This window comes from Rhopalosiphum maidis, chromosome 2 (assembly GCF_003676215.2).
Source record: "Rhopalosiphum maidis isolate BTI-1 chromosome 2, ASM367621v3, whole genome shotgun sequence".
Taxonomy (NCBI): Eukaryota; Metazoa; Arthropoda; class Insecta; order Hemiptera; family Aphididae; genus Rhopalosiphum; species Rhopalosiphum maidis.
Window position 1 is genome coordinate 63,186,968 of NC_040878.1, and position 18,208 is coordinate 63,205,175.

Below are 18,208 nucleotides of genomic sequence, written 5' to 3' on the forward strand. Positions count from 1 at the left end.
GTAATGCCCTACCTTTTTTGTTCGACGTGCCACTTTGGTAAACAATCATCTCTGAACGGGCCAACAAATATAAAAGTACAATGATCAGTATATCAACATATGAAAAAAAACTGATTTATAAATTTGTGACGGGCCGCGGGTTGGGCACCACTAGGTTATAGGCTTATAGCCTTATAATCTTATAAGGTCTATGATACTAATATAAGTTATTCGAGATCCTATGTACTATAGAGTAACGACCACGGACTAAGATATAATGGACTGGCATCGAATAGGCTGGGGGAGTAGGAGGGACCGAGCATCAAATGTTATAAAAAATAAAATCCCAATGATTCCAACACCATCTACAATTTTTTTTTTTATATATATTATTTTAGTGTATAAAAGTATATAAATTATATAGAGAGCGCTAAAATCATTCGGTTTTTTTAACCCCCTGCACTCCTCGCTCACGTAACATTTTCGGCTCACAGATATTACACTCGATGCCAGTCCATTATATCTTAGTCCGTGATATAGACCTATTATTATAAATTAAAGGTTAATAATTATTAGTAAGTTATTATAATATTATAATATGTACGTAAATGCGAGTGGTAATGGTTACAGGGTTAGCTCTATCTAGTGGCGTTTTAACTGCGTTTGATAGTTTAATCGTTATATTCCGAATAAATGATATTAACTCTCGCATGTGACGTTAAAATTAACATTGAATCATATATATAGAGTGTTTATTCCCATTTCTAGTGTACTTGCTTCGGCAGTACATATACTAAAATTGGAACGATACAGAGAAGATTAGCATGGCCCCTGCGCAAGGATGACACGCAAAATCGTGAAGCGTTCCACATTTTTTTGTCAAAAAACCATCAGATTGATTAAAATTTTATAAATTGAATAAAAACACGATTTTTTGATTTTTTTCTTCCCAAAATATATGTTTTAAAGCACTAAATACAAAAGTCTAATTCAAAAATTCTCGCAAATCATTATTTTAGAAGTTATATCTTTCCAAACGTATATTTGTATATACTTTACTTTCCTACGTTTTCGTAGTGGATTGTCGCCTCTTGGCTCTAATTCATTTTTTTCTTGTTATTATATTATTATCTAAAGTAGTTTTGATGAAAAATTTAGATCATTTTTAGATTATTATATTAAACGACTTTCAAAAGGCAATAAAACTGATAAATAATAATGTTTTATTTTCGTGAATAAATCCTTCATAATAATAAAACAAATTAACACAATATCACAACTCGATATCACAATTATATCGGATATCCCTAGGCAGTGACTAGGGGTGTATCAGCACTCGTCGCTCCGCTCCGCAAATCGAAAATATCCCTCGACTTGTTATGCAAAACCACTTCATGTAGGTCACAGGGTAAAAAATAAAATACTTATTAATAATCATTAATATTAATATGAAAACGTAGGAAAGCAAAGTATATAGTACATTGTTGGCGCATGCATACGTAAATGCGTAAAATCGTAAACTTTGGAAACATATAATTTCCAAAATAATGATTTGCGAGAATTTTTGAATTAGTCTTTTGTATTCAGTGCTTTAAAAAATACATTTTAGGAAGAAAAAAAATTGAAAAAATCGTGTGGGAACTAAACTGTATTTATACCAGCTAGCTGTTTATTTACCGCTAGGTACTAGCATTGATCATTTATAATATATTATTATTTATTTATAGTATTTATGTTTTATAATCTATGCCTTTAAGGTACTACAGGTACTAATATTTTATAGTAAAACCATTGTTTTTTTCCTAATTATATTTTATAATTATAAGTAAATGGTAATTACCCTTTAGGATACCTCGTACAGGTCCCTTTTTTATTGTTTTTAAAAATGGCATTATGTAGGTAGGGCACAAAATGTTAGTAACGCATTACCTTTAAAATATTTTAAAGCATTTATATTTTTATTTAATATGACAAAATAAATGATGATATGGTAAAGTGGAAACTATGAATATTTATACCTAATCCACTGCAAAAATCGTTGCATGCGCTAATTAAAGTGTAGCGATGGCAGTGAATTATATTTTAAATTCAAACAATAACGTTTCCTAATTCATATTTACCACGGACTAAGATATAATATTATATCTGTGCTTATCAGTTATCCCTGCTTTTTACCATGAACATTCTTTAATGTTCATGTTTTTTACTTAGCCATTTAGAATTTAAGTCATTCTAAGTTCATTTTTTATGAAAACCCGGCTTTAGCAAGATTCATTTATTTTAGTTGGCTACACTGTTGATATTAAAATATTATATCTTATCTTTTTTTGTATTCAGTTTTTGTTTATCTTTATGTTAGTATTGTTGTGAAAATATGAAATGTGAATCACATTTGTGAATTGTGATAGTATTACTACTAATTAATTACGACCAGAGAATAATATCAACACTATTTTTTGCTATTTTTCAAATTGTATGATATAATTTATATTATATAATAAAATAATAATTTTAGATTTTTGATTTTGTATTGTACATATTAAAAAATAAAAATGGCTCTTGCTAGCATGCAAAGGAAAACCAATGTAAGTAAAATTAATTGCATTGTTTTAAGTTTTAAAATATTGTTTGCTTATTATTATATAGAACTTTTGTTTAATGATTTGTTTTAATTATTTGTTTCAGGTACGATTGCCTCCAGAAATTAATAGGGTTCTTTACATTAGAAATTTACCTTATAAAATAACAGCTGAAGAAATGTATGATATTTTTGGAAAATATGGTGCCATTCGTCAAATTAGAGTGTATGTCTTCTATAACTATCATTTTATAAATCTGGGTAAAATAAGAATTTAAAGGATTACAAGGAAAACCATTAATAGTCAATATTCCTAAAATGTTTAGTATTGCAGTTTTAAAGTTTTAGAACTAAAAACAACCAAGGAATCAAGATGAAATAATTTAAAAAAAATTTATTGTAGTCATACAATTTATTTTAGATAAGTAAAATGAATATAAAAAAAAATATTACATTTACATTTTAGATTTTATGAGAGAAAAAATAATTGGATAAAAAAATTTCTTTTGACTATTATTGTTTTTCCCCGTAGCCCTTAATTTGTTTGGATTTGTTAGGAATGATGTATCACCTTTAAAATTTAAAGCTTCAATAACCCAACATTTGTTTTGTTCTATATTACTTATAGCGGCATATGCAGGATCTTTTGCCACCTCTTCCTTAAAGTTACAGTTACAATTTTGGCTAATAAAAAAACATTGCTAAACTTTTACAATAATTGTTTTTATTACGACTTAAAGATAACTTCAGTTAAATAGTCTAACAATTATATACTAAATTTAAGATTAACTTTATAATTTATTGTAACCAATTATTTTAATATATAATATACCTAAGTACTTTTTTAATTACAAAATCGTTGTTTGAAATTTTTAAAACTATAATCTATCAAATTGTATGTATGACTTATGAATTATTACTTTTATAATGCTATTTTTAAGAGATACAAAAATAAGAATTTAGAATAATTTTTAAATTTTAAACTTGGTACTTTTCTATTTTGTTAAAAAATAAATTGCATATTTATACATTGCAAAATGATCATATATTATATTATTGTTTATAATACACTGTTAATGCAATTATTGCAAATTTTGCAATGCAATTCATTCATATTAAGTTTTGAAAAGTTTAATTGATGATATTAATTTTATTTTTCGCTAAATTTTAGTTCATAATTATTTTTATATTTTAGAGGTAACACTCCAGATACAAGAGGAACAGCATTTGTAGTATATGAAGATATATTTGATGCAAAGAATGCCTGTGATCACTTGTCTGGATTCAATGTGTGCAACCGATACTTAGTGGTCTTATATTATCAAGTATAGTTTTCATTTGAATTATTTAAAAAATTATTGTATTAATATCCTCTGTTTTATATTGTTTAGTCTACCAAAGCATTTAAAAAATTGGATACAGACAAGAAGAAAGCAGAATTAGAAAAGGTTAAAATGAAATATGGCCTCAGTGAAGAAAATTAGAACTTAGCTAATTAATATTATCTAAAGACACTGACTAAAGACATATAATGTATATGGTATTGATTAACTATAACAGAATATGTATATAAATTAAAATTAAGTATAACAATTATTTAAATTTGTAATTATAATTTTGATTTATTTTATTTTTAATGTATTCAACTATAGTCTATCATAGACTATAGTATTTATAGTTGACTGGACTGTATGTTATCATTAGGTTATAAGAGTTAAGACAAAATTTATTTTTCAATGTCTTAATACCTAAACATATATACCGATAAATACTTGATTAAAATTACGAATATACACAATTAAAATTATTAGTGTTTTCAAATTATTATCTAAATTTTTTATTTGTAATGATTAGTAACAACTAATGATTCAAGTTAGCATACATAGATTTAAATTTTGGGATGTACCTTGATTCATAAGTTCTTATGCTAAGTTTGAAAGACTTAAATACTTCAATCTGAGGATAATTAACTTTATTAGCTACTATTAGAAACTAGAGAAATGTTCTTGACTTATCAGTCATTAAAAAAGATCAATGTGACATACATTTTAAATTAAATTTGACTGTTAAGCAGGCAAGTAGATATACCATTTAGCATTGACATAAGTAATAGTGAAATTGTGAAAAAACTGCAATCTTTTTTGATATTTAATATTTAAATCTTTTTGATTTAGTAAAGAAATTAGGACAGGTTTTTGAAATACCAGAGTCAAGAAAGTAAAAAAAATATAGGCAATCTGTACCTATTGGAAAACAAACTACTAATATCCTAACCTATAAATTATGACCAACATAGTTTAGATACATCAAGTGGTGACTTTTAAATTCTGGGTCAATATTAAAATATAGACAGATTGTGTTGATATATTCTAAACAAATATTATTATTACTACGAATAATTTTAGAAACACTTTATGGCCATAAATCTGATTGTTAATACTTATCACATAGGCATCAGACAGTGGTAAAAAGGTTAGGTACACTAATAACTATAAATTATAATAAATGTGTATTCATGTGTACCCCCCAGATCTTTGCTCTGGATCCGTGCCTGGTTGGAACAATCACAAATAACGAATATTTTAATAAAAAATATTTCGAACTGGACCGGATAGGGCTCTTTTTTATTAAACAATATTTTGGACCGGACATTAAAAACATCCTTGGGCCGGAACGGGCTTTTTAAGAGCTTAGGATGATTTTCGGGCCGGGCTTGGTCTTTTATTACATAATTTCTTGGTCCGGGCTTTAGAAAAAAATTGTAGGACCGAGCTAGGCCATAAATTTCTAACCCTTGCATCCTTTGCAGGTCTATAATATTACGCATACACGTTACATGCATATACAATATGCGTAATATATTATATTTGAGTATTAAAATTTTGTAATAAATACGACCCAATGGATATATTATTTTCAATATAGATATATTGTTGTAAATAATATATGTGGTGAACCAGAAGAAGCCGGACGACTAGAGTAGTGCATCTACAACTACACAGTACCTATACACTATAGTTATACAGTACGGGCTTGTCGTGACCGTCAGCCCCACCACACACGGCTCACTCACATATTAATAATTATGGGCGTAGATACCAGGATAACTACCTACACTTATAATAATATTGTATATACATTATATATCTACTTCTTTTATATGTACATGTCATGTTCAGGTTACATCACATCACAACATGTTGGCGGAACCGCGCGGGCTTCTATCGTCGAAGAAACCCGTCGCAAGCCGCAGCTCAGTGTCTGTCGGCGATCCGTGCGACATCACAGTTTGCTCGCTTTTTTTTGTTAAAATCGTTAGTCACAATAAATAATCGTGTGCCTGCGGACAATATAATATTTAAACATCGTAATAGCTATCGATTTCACGCGTTATAAATCGGCTGGTGTGTCTATATATACTATATACATAATAATATAATATTATATTAGATATTCATATTTGCGTATCGGCTGTACCAAAAGACAACCGATAGATATTATACATTTTTTATATCCGAGAGCTGAAGTTTAGATGGTTCATCTGCGTGGAAGAAAAAAACAAATAATATAATATGGTTCATATTTTATTATAATGTGTATTTCAGGTACATAATTAATTATATATTTATACATAGTAAATTAAGTATTACCTATCACCTATGTATGTAATATTGTAATAATAGTTACATAGGTACTTCTTATATAGTTCTACATGATAATATATTATTAAATCGCATGAGAGATAAAAACTATATTTCTATACGTCGTTCAAATCAGTGGAAAATCCAGACGAACGAGACTCGAGGATTTCACCGTATACTTAAGTACTTACATAATTCCACATTTTTTAAGAAATATTTTATTTTTATTTATAAACTTAAATACCTAATTAAACGAATAAAAAAAAATTATACTTGTATTGCAAATCTTGGATCCTAGACATTTTTAATAAATACAGTATTTATTAATTATTTTTAGATGTTATATATTTTATATTTGTCATAATATTTTATTAACTATAAATTTACCTTTAACTATTTCATATTTGTGTATTACTATTTTTATATACAAAAATAAAATAAATTTAAAATTATGGCAATGCTTAAACTTATTTATTTTTTTGTTTGTTTATAATATAATATTAAAATTAGATGCCGGGTTTACATATAATTATCTTAATATTCTTTTAAAATATCAGATATATGATGTTTTGTGTCCTAAAAACGTAAAAAATTCTTTTAATATTCTGTAAAATAAAAAAATTATTAAAATTATTCAGTTAAATTTTTTTTTATATATACAATAAAAAAATTTTGGTGCATAAATAATATGTAATATAATTATTAATTATTTCTTTTGGAAAAATATTTACAAAATAAAAATATTATTTTTATTCTCAACTATTTTCTAATGTACTAAATAATAATCTCTAACCCCTAAAATATATTTTTTTTTATGAATTATATGTTTCGTAATTCGTAAATATATCTTACTCTCATTTAATTATACTTCTACAAATCCAAGTTAGGTTGAGACAAAAATGGGATGAGGATTATATATTCTTCTAATGTTCTTAATGTTCTTACGCGATCGCCGATATTTTTGTCATACAAATGTAGGTACAACATTCAAAAGACTCTGCAGATATACCTAAACGATTATACAAAAATACGCTCAAATGATAGATTTGATATTTATATAATGTTACTATCTAACTTACATTGATTATAAATACTTTTAGACACTAGTAGGTATATTTATAATCAATGCTACTTACTTTTAAATAAATGCCCTCCGCGGTTTTTCGCTCTAAATTTGTTCCTAGTTCGAATATGTAGGTTGATATATTTAATTTACATTGATTATAATCGTTAACCACAGTTAGGTTCGATACGAATCGATAATAATACGCGATGATGGATCGGTGCGAGAACTGCGGCGATGAATACGAACGGTTGCTGAGCGAAGAGGATGACCGTTCGTCGGCGGCTGAGGATCAACGCAACGAACACACGCTGCATTATCGGCAGCGGACCGTGGATACTGGTCGGCGCGTCACCTACGGCTTCGGACACGTGTTCAACGACATCACCGCGGCCATTTGGTTCTCTTACACCATGGTGTTCATGCAAAACGTCGTTGGTGTACCCGCGACCACCGCTGGATTTTTACTGTTTTTTGGCTAGTATTACACGATACATAATAGTAATAAATAAACATACATTCATACAAATATATTTTATACCTATACCTATTACCATAGGCGCAACTTAGAGAGGGCTTCATTATACCTACATTATGTACTTATATTCAAATAATTGAAACACTTATCATTTAGTAATAAATCAAAAATATTAATTTATAACATAAATAGTAAAAGAAAGTCAAACCATCATTTATCTGTTCACAACGATGAGTTTATTGATGAAGACCGTTAACCAAGATGTTCATCAAATATCTATACAATCTAACAAAATAAAACGCGATAATAATATTACAAATGTATGTTAAGAACGAAATTAAATAAGTGTAAGATAGTTTTGTCTTAGTATAAAATACAGCTCTAATATAGTAATATTTAATTTTTTTTTAATAACTATTTTATTTTTTGTAACCAATTACAACTGTGTGTGACAAAATAATAATTATTTTTTATGAATGTAGCGAGCTTAAAATTTGTTTAACCTACATACATAAAAATATAAAAAATGTTGAGCAGTTCTAAAAATTCCTTAGTGCAAGTTCTGCTATACCTATTTAGTTTAGGTTTTACGCATGACTAAGTTGATTCTCTGTCAATTATAAGTTCATGATAAAACCACTTATATTTAAATATATATTGGTAGATTATAATTGACAACTATACGTGTAGGTACTATAGCTAGGTACACGCATAGGCGCAATTTCAATAAAAAAACTGAGGGTGCTTATTTTTTTCATTTTCCGGGCATAGTGTTGAATAGTTACTGATTGTAATAGTATAAAAAAAATATTTTAGAGTGCTACTTTTAAAATTGGGGGTGCTAATACCCCCTAAGCGCCCCCCCCTATTTGCGCTTATGGATACACGTATAAGATAGTTTTAAAATTGTAGTATAGAATAATTAAAAAGTATGCCTATTTATTATTTATAATTTATAATAATACTAATTGTAAGAAAAAAATGCTTCACCACGTTAATGGTACCAGTTTTTTCATCAAAATTAGACTTATGTTTATTGGGCCGTATATCATTTGCGCATTGTCTGTTTACCTGTATCAAAATATCATACATCAAATGCGCATCAACATGCTGATTAATAGAATTGTATAAAAAATAGTTTTTAACTGAAAATGTAATGATTTTCATAAATCATATGTAATAAATAGAACCAAATAATTAAAATAAATTGAATTGTAGTCATAATAATTATACAAATACACATATTGAAATGAATAATTTTGTTGGCACATTACAGTCTTAGTTAAAATATAAATATAATTTGATTAGAAATAAATTGAAAATAAATTGTATGAATAAAAATAAATAAATTAAGTTTTAAAATAAATAATATTATAAATCAATACTGGGTATATTATAATATTATAATATATATACTTTATTATTACTCTATTATATGCGTCGTCAAAAGATGGCTCTTCTTCTATATTTTTGATCTATATTTATTTTGTTAACTAAAATTTCTTTTATTATTTGTTCATCACAATATTATTTATCATAATATTATTGTATATTTCAAAACAGAAATATCTATACAATATTTGAAAGTTAATGTATAAATGTTATATTAACTTTTGGGTATACACCTATTTTTTAAATTATATTGTTAAATATTATTGATATGCAAATGATGTAAGATCTTTTAAACAGCTGATGCGCAAATGATATATAACCCAAAAATCGAACAATGCGAAACTGTCTTACAAAAAAGGTCAAAATTAACAATAGCGATGCGCAAATGAGAACCGGTGATTCGTGTGTACCCACTGTACCCGAATGAAACGAGTAGATGTGGAATAGAACAAAACAACTTAAAGTGCGAGAGGGTGTTTTAAAATTAATTTGGAATTATAACATGAGAAATACGATTTTGCTATTAAATAGATTTTTTTATGAAAGTTAAATTACTAATTAGCCGCACGCATACGGGTTAGTTAAAGAAGCTAACCACAGGTGTGCCAATACTGGAGTGAAAATACGAGGGGACAATCTATTTCGTAAACAAATAGATGATAAACTTTAATAACTTGCGTTGAACTCTTTCGAGTTGATAAGATGTAGCCGCAGAAGGATAACAGAGGCTGAGAGGCCATAAACCGTACTGTATATACGCACTGTATAAAGCGTTTAGTGAGATAGACAATTTGAACTCTTGTTCTAGGTACTTGATTGATAAAACCTAAGATTTTTAGTATCTTACAACAACATTACAACAAATATTATCAATATGAAGATTGATGCTAAATGTGGCAGTAGGAATAAAGCCTATATATCAGAAACTGAGCCATTAAATGACAAAATAGGATTATTCCGATTATTTTTAATGGTGAACGTAAATTTAAATACGGTCTCTGACGTGTGTAAAAGTTATGGTATGACATTTAGAAACATTGAACTATATCTATATAGACCTAAGGCAGTAATATTCATAAAGGACTAAGGGTTCTATAGTCTGTTTATTATTTTGAAGTAAATATTATAATATTATTATAAATTATAATTATTATTATTATTATTATTATTATATTATTATATTGTACATATATGAAATTAATCTGCGGAAGCTTAAAATAAAATATCAGGAATGAAAGAAATACACAAGAGTAATAACAATAACCCGTAAATAAATTTTTATATTACGTTAAGATTTAAGCATACTTCATATGGTCTATTATCATAACAATATAAATAGGTATATTTTAACTCATTTTTCATTTTTTTATGTATCTATACAAAGTAGTAACATTGTGTATAATATTTATACTATTTTTTAAATACAGGTCAAACTGTAGACGCAATAACAACACCATTTGTGGGTATCATAGTTGACAAATTTGGAAAAAAGAAAAATTGGGTGCTATTAGGTAAATACGACTTTACTTAATATATTCAAGTATAATATAAATGTATTTTTATAATATAATATTATTACATAAGTAAGAACTAATTAAATATTCACACAATTTCTAGGAACTGTGATGGAAGCCATAAGCTTTCCATTAATATATTACGTTTGGAATTTATCGATTTTCGTAACTACCTTGATTTATATCTGCGCGATATTAATATTCCAAATGGCCTGGGCTCTTGTTCAAATTTCTCATTTGTCGTTGATACCAGAGCTAACTGATTTGTCTTTAGAGAGAGGCAAATTAACTTCAATAAGGTGCGTTTGATATAGTTTATTATATAATTACTTGTTAGGTATGTATGATAATTAACATGAATAGTATGAACGACCGTTGTACATATTATAGAACAGTAAATATTGAATTCATCAACCAATAAGCGAAAAAAATAATATTATTTTCATTATTTGTGTACAATTTTTATAGGACTATCTACATAAATTATAGGTACCTATATAATTTGTTGGTATCATTATAGTACCTACTACCTACATCATATATAATTGAAATTATTTTGTTTTTAGATACGTATTCACAGTGTCCACGAATATTTTAATGTTCATAATCGCTTGGTTAGTGTTCAGAGGTGTAAAGAATAACGGAAATGTGGGTAGTCTCATTGGCCCTAATGACTCAGAAAAATTTCAAGTTAGTTTTAAAATATATCGAAGGTCTATAGAATACTGTTCCTACACCTATGTCCTATATTATAATTATACTTACTCATAATTTATAAATTATAATTAATATATATTATATAATTACTATTACTTTAGGTGTGTATTCATTTGTCTACGTATTTAATTGTTATTTATGATGTCATATATAGATGTTAGCGTTAATTGCTACTACGATCGGAGTTTTCTCTGCGTTTATTTTCCACGGACTATTGAAAAGCCCACGAAATATCAATAAGAAATCGATGTACAGGCAGAATCGACAGATAAATTTCAATAAAATACTAAAATTTTGTAAAAATGTTCAACTGTATCAAGTGGCTATTGTGTTTACAACTTGTAAGCTGCTGATAAATATTGCTCTGATATATATACCACTTTTTATAAACGAATCGGCTATTGACGAATCTAGTACCATAGCTAGCATACCGTTGGTGGCATATGTTTCTTCTTTGATCACATCTATTGGCGTGGAATACGTTAAACCGTGTTTAAAATCTGATAAAGTAAGTTTAAATAGAATTTTTATACTACCACGAAAATGTAATATTATTATAATAATTTGCAAGCTATATATAATATGGACAATATGGTAATACGTATATACGTAATACAAAGCTAATAATAAATAGGTATTATATTGAATATTACAAACCGTACTTAAAAATAGAAAAGATGAAGTAAGGTTCATTATTAGTCAATATCCGCTGCTTTTTTACTCCCAATTCACTTAAAAATAATAGAAAAACTAAACTTCCCAAGCTTCAAATTTAGTTACCTTCCAAAGAGAGCATTCTATATTTAAAATAAATGGGGGGATAATCTAAACTGTGTAGTTTCACCGCTAACCCTTGTTCAAAAAACTCTAATCAAATATAAATTGTCATATAATATTAATATATTATTATTATTCGTCACAATATTGAATATTATTATCCATGATGATAATATTGATTAATTATATTATGGTTCATACTAATAAAAACAGAGAACTCCGCATCATGAGTGTATATGAGTCATACTTGACTACTTGAGAATTGAGAGTAGAGTTTAGTAATCACAAAGCTTGTAAAAATAAAAGCTGAAAATAATCATAGATTAACTCCCTTCCCTTCGTTATTAAAAATAAATACCTAATATTAAATATTTTATAACTGTGTACACTTATATACGTATAAATGTATAATATTAAGATCGATAATCTTATCAGACAATTCTCTTTTTATATTTATTATAGGTAGAACACTGACTCTGTTTTGGGTCACATTCGATCTGATACATATTTTGATTGTCTATAACTATAAAATAAACATACACTTGTACAAGGTACATAAAAAATATTAATATATTGCATAAGTACATATATTATAATTGTTAAATTTTTTACATATTGAATCCATGGCATTTTTTTATCTAATGATTCGGTTTTAACTGCAAGATTCAAAAGTAAAAACATATAGAGAGGTTATAAACTTTAAGGTAGATATTGGGAACCAAGATAAATAGTAATTAGTAGGTCGAACTTGAACTAATTGTTGACAATATCTTTGTATAGGTACCTAAATAGTGTACATTTTATTATTAATTATTATGATACTTACTAATTAGTAATTATTACTATATCATATAAAATATACGTTTGTATAATATTGTTATTAACTTATAAATCAAAAGTTTATACTAGTTTATATAGTAATACCGATGTATGCCTAGAAACAAGCACATAAAATACCTACCTTTAAAATGGTTGATTTGTGTACTTAGGTTCTTAGTAAAAATAGCTTAAAATTAGTCTAAATATTTTTTAAATATCATTGTGCATAATCATCATAATGTACCTAAGTAATGACAAAAAGTCATATGTCTTTACAAAATATCAAAAATCTTTGAGAAGAAATACTCATTTTACGGGCGATTATGTAAAGTTAGATATATTTTGAAAGGCATTGGGATTATTTTATCTTTGATTCAATTTGCTACGATAAATGATTCCCAAAATTGAATTATACCATTTTTTATACGAATTCACAAAAATAAAACAAACTTTATTGTAAAACTAATATGCAATATAATATGCATCCACCACTTTGCTCTGAATCTAAAAATAACATAAATATATATTTTATTTTTTTGATAAATATTTAGTACCTAAGTAGTAGGTATATCTATATAGTTTATCATTTATTCTAGTGAATACACAGTAAGCAAAATTCTCTGTCCACTTGATTTTATTATAAAGTATGTAGTAGTACAGAATAAGATAAGAAACTCTCTAATAATAAGGGTTCTTGTAGTATTTTCTTAACATAAGTATTGTAATCTAGAAAAATCACTTACCTACTTACGTCTTACCCAATATCACAACTGTTTCTATTCCTCAGGACATCCAAGGTTATGTTAGGTAAGATTGTGCTTTTTTTTTAAAAAAAAAAAGTGTATCAATCCAATACCAGTTTTAATTCAATGCATTTAATTAAACAATATTCAAAAAAAAATTTATTATATGCAAAATATATATTACCTAGTAATTAATAATTAGTACCTTCATTACTAATATAAGAAAATATTTCAAATGTTTTAACAAAAAAAATTAAATGTTGAAACTCTTAAGAAATTATATATCAATTGTTGTATAAATTAACCATGTAAGGTAATATTTTGTTTATGTTTTTAGGTGATCTTTACAATTGGTAGTGTAATATCAATTTTTGGATCATTATTAGTATTCTTCAATCCTAATAATGAATTCACTTATCACTACTTATGTTTAGCTGCTGTATGCTTTGGTAATACATTTTTAATTATTTAACAATAAAACTAAGTGATTAAATTAAGTAAATATTAAAATATTTTATACTTATTTGACTATAGAATACATTTATACAAATGTCTGTAATAATGGGCAAAATATAATAATATATGCATTGTGCAGTGTTTGTTAGGTACCTGCTATTTACTTTTTTTTAATATTATGTTTAAAGTACATTTAACCACTTCTCCTTATTAGTCATGACTGCATAGGTGTGCGTAGATTTTAATTACCGGCCGAGCCTGGAAGAATTAGTACCCCTAATTTTTTTTTAACACATTAACATACATTCTAATTGTAAATTTAAAACTGTATAATATTTATATACATATATAGAATTAAGTTGTATGTGCACACAACATTAATGTGCTAGACATAGCCACATAGGTACTATATATATTTTTAAAGTTAAAAATAAAATTATATATTAATACATACCTAATGCATATTATATATAACTATACATATAAACTTAGTAATATATAAATGTATGTAATTATGTAATAATTTTAATTAAAGAATTATAATTTAATTTTCCTATTTCCCATAGGCGATAGACCATAGTCTATACTATAGTACTTCTATAGTCATAGTCTATATTTTGTACACAATATTTTTAGTCAGATGAATAAATCAATACAAATTATGTAATGGTACACAAATATTTTTAATTTTATTTCACTATTATGACAAATACAATTTTCATGATCTCTATACGAATACATTGATATTGATTGAGTTAAATATAATATAGGTACACAAATTTGAAATTTTATTATACCCATAAAAAGATTTTGGTTGAGCACATTTCTATGGTCATGAGGAAGTCTGTACGAGTTTCAAATAAATGTACAATGCACATACTATTTTATTTTAAGCTGTGAAGGTTAAATAGTTTTACCTAATCACTTTATAATTGTTGTTTAAATACAGTAAGTTAGTAAATAATATGTTTTCATATTAGCAGGTCCAACCTTTTTCTAAATTATAAGTAAAATTTAAATAGTGAATTGTGAATATTATGTTTATATGATATTATTTCAAGAACCATAATAATTATGCATATTATTTGTATTTATAATATTTAAATAATAAAATATTTATGAAAAAATTTAAAATTATCTTCAATTTATCATTATGACTAAAGTTACAAAAATAAAAACTATTAATTCATTTTATTTGCAATTTATTTCTCAGGTTCAGGAAGTGCAATAACTTCAGTGTTGAGCCTTAGTGTCACCGCAAACCTTATTGGAAATGATACAGAATGTGGAGCTTCCATATACAGTTCAGTTACATTTTCTGATAAATTAATTAATGGTTTAGTTATCATTGGAATAGAATTTATGTAAGAAGTTAAACAAATTGTCATAAATAAATGAAAATCTAATGATTATATTTTTTTTTTAGGAAATGCACAAATTTGGAAAAATGTTCACATTATTACAGAGATGTGTTGGCATTTAGCAGTGGATCACTTGCACTCATTGGTTTATTGGTGTTTTTAACAATACCAAAAATACTTATAAAAGCATCAAAGAGTTCATCATCTCATATAGTTATTTAAATTTAATTGTACAAATAAAATATGTTCCTTTGTTATTTTTAGGCAGTAAACATATTTTGACTAAATTCGTAGATAAAAATAAATAATAACATATAATTTTAATATTATATATTTACGAAGTGTTCATTCTATATTTCTTACAACACTTATTACAACTGTTTTACACTAAGATATGGGAGTTTTTCTAGTATATAGAAATTCTTCTCTATCGTGGTAAGGTTCATATGGATCATCTGGATAAAACCTCCTTTTCTTCCAATATTTTGTTGTCATTTTATCTAAAAGGGTAGACTGTTTGGCGTTACAAAACACATGTTGTCTCAGTCTTCGTTTTCTAGCGGCTGGTTTTTTCCACATCTTCTTTTGTCGTCCACATTTTGTTCGAATCCATATACCCCTAAAAAATGTATACAATACAATAATATTAAACAAAAATATTATGTCAAAATAAATAAATTTACATATTTTTGAATAAATTAGTGATAAAATATAATTTAAATACATATTAAATCAATAGATTTCAAAAAAAAAAAAAAAATACTAAAAATTAAATAGATATACAATAACATAATAATTTAAATTCAAAATTAAGTAAAAAGATTAAATTTGTTAAATATTTAAAGAATTACCATCCTAAACGATAAAATCGATCAACAACTGTTCTTACAGTTTTCCTTTTCCCCTTTTGTAGTGAAAATTTTGTTAGGTTCCTGTTTTGTTGAAGATTGAAATCAACCCTAAAATAAGATACATTTTTTAATAAAAGTTCAATAAAAATAAAGTAACTTTAAATTATTATTATAAATTTAATTGAAAGATAGATATTCATCCAACTTGATTAGATCACATCTCTAGATTAAATTGATTTTCGTTATCAGGTCTTGGTTTTGATGAACAGTTAAGGTTGAAAAATTGCTTTACTAATAAAAATGCAAATTAAGTTGTTAATGGAATAATGAAGTGATGGTTCTAAAAACGTGACACTCTGAGCACATTCCACACCCATTACTACCATAGAAGCTGGCTGCCTGAGATTACTCTCATATGAGAGAAAGTATACTAATTTAGATGTAAGTATAAAATATTTTGTTATACAGTGTGAGCTTATGTGAAAGCATTATATTATAAAATATTTATAATACAAATTGTTTTAATACATAAAAGACATTAAGTTAAATGGAATCATCAAAGGTTTTAAATCAGATCATAGTTTTAAGTTTTGATAAAAATAAATTCTTATATTACTTCACAATTAATTAATAATTGAATTATCAAATATTAACATAAATATCCATTTACTAATTTGGCTGGATATTCTATTATATAAATGATTTATAGTACTTACATTAAATTAGTATGAGCAATAGATGTATTCTTGTTCAAAATTCCTTCTGTTGATTTAAAATTGGAGGATAAAATGGACGAATAAAACCTATTTGTTTCAAAATTGGTAAAGCTCTTATTTATAGAACTAAATAGATTAGATCCTGTAGATTTACTTGGAACATTCTCTATTTGTAGCCGCATAACGCGAACACCTCCTGAAAATAAAAAATATTATTAACCGTGTTTTAACACCAACTATATTTCGCTTATTTTGGCGATTTCAATCCTATAAATTAGCATATTTACATACAGCAAAACTGATTTTTTTTACTAGCTTCAATATTAAAGTGAACTGTATTATTATCAAAGTAAAAGGTAAGAACATTATATTCTATGCTTAAGCATTGACTTTTTTCAATATTTTAGTTTTTAACTAGTAATATTTACAACATTTATATCTGCTTAAAAATTTTAATATCTATAAAAGCCAATACCTAAGCATAGATGTTTTACCTTTAACTTTTAATAAAAGGTCAATTCATTCTAATATTAAATATAACAAGACATAATTGGTTCGACTGAAAGTAAATTTTCAATTTGGTTTTCAAATGTTTGTAAGACAATGATATAACATGAGGGTAAAAGGTCTTTTTAATAGGTTTCTACCTTGTTAAAACTTATTTTACATTTAAAGCATAAAATATCTATAGAAATTTCCTCGCATAAAACATTAAAAACTATTTTAGTATAATTTAGTTGTGATCAGTTAATGATGTATTTTCAGTAACTAAATACATGTAAATAATAAGTTTATGTAAGTTCTTAAGCAAACATTTGATTTATTATGTCTAAAAAATTTTCTAAAGTATTAATATATTATGGTACTAACCGGATATAATAGAATTACAGGCTCGTCTAAACATGGTTTTGACGGATATTGTAATTGACAATCTTTACTAGTAAATTAATAATTATATTATTTACTTAAAGTAATGGTTAATTATAAAATTGACCATAGTTGATAATAATTAATAAGTAATAACTCATAAATAAATGCGATCACAATTTAAGATATTTCTTTGAAAAAATTCCACTTTTCGTTTATCACTCATCAGTGTATCAGTTCTTGATAAGGGAGTAAC

At 26.1% G+C, this 18,208-nt stretch overlaps 3 protein-coding genes and 1 non-coding gene across 4 annotated transcripts; 3 read left to right on the top strand and 1 right to left on the bottom strand.

The window, feature by feature from the left end:
- The first annotated feature begins 748 nt into the window (after positions 1-748).
- Positions 749-855, top strand: LOC113555339. The gene has a single exon (XR_003405363.1). It is a non-coding gene; the product is annotated as a U6 spliceosomal RNA (small nuclear RNA).
- A 1,511-nt stretch (positions 856-2,366) lies between these two features.
- LOC113553956 (splicing factor 3B subunit 6) lies at positions 2,367-4,166 on the top strand. Its single transcript, XM_026957563.1, has 4 exons — positions 2,367-2,564; positions 2,665-2,783; positions 3,753-3,882; positions 3,949-4,166. Exons 1-4 carry the CDS (start codon positions 2,532-2,534, stop codon positions 4,039-4,041), a joined length of 375 nt encoding a protein of 124 aa, XP_026813364.1. The 5' UTR covers positions 2,367-2,531; the 3' UTR covers positions 4,042-4,166.
- Positions 4,167-5,799: 1,633 nt separating this feature from the next.
- Positions 5,800-15,886, top strand: LOC113553294 (major facilitator superfamily domain-containing protein 12-like). The gene is made up of 9 exons (XM_026956557.1): positions 5,800-6,162; positions 7,439-7,738; positions 10,559-10,642; positions 10,749-10,944; positions 11,212-11,335; positions 11,517-11,870; positions 14,039-14,150; positions 15,371-15,521; positions 15,584-15,886. Exons 2-9 carry the CDS (start codon positions 7,471-7,473, stop codon positions 15,738-15,740), a joined length of 1,446 nt encoding a protein of 481 aa, XP_026812358.1. The 5' UTR covers positions 5,800-6,162; positions 7,439-7,470; the 3' UTR covers positions 15,741-15,886.
- LOC113553295 (39S ribosomal protein L35, mitochondrial) lies at positions 15,834-18,155 on the bottom strand. Its single transcript, XM_026956558.1, has 4 exons — positions 17,956-18,155; positions 17,086-17,281; positions 16,370-16,477; positions 15,834-16,137 (listed from the first exon to the last, which is right to left on the bottom strand). The coding sequence occupies exons 1-4, from the start codon at positions 17,987-17,989 to the stop codon at positions 15,906-15,908; spliced, it is 570 nt and encodes a 189-aa protein (XP_026812359.1). The 5' UTR covers positions 17,990-18,155; the 3' UTR covers positions 15,834-15,905.
- Positions 18,156-18,208: the final 53 nt, after the last annotated feature.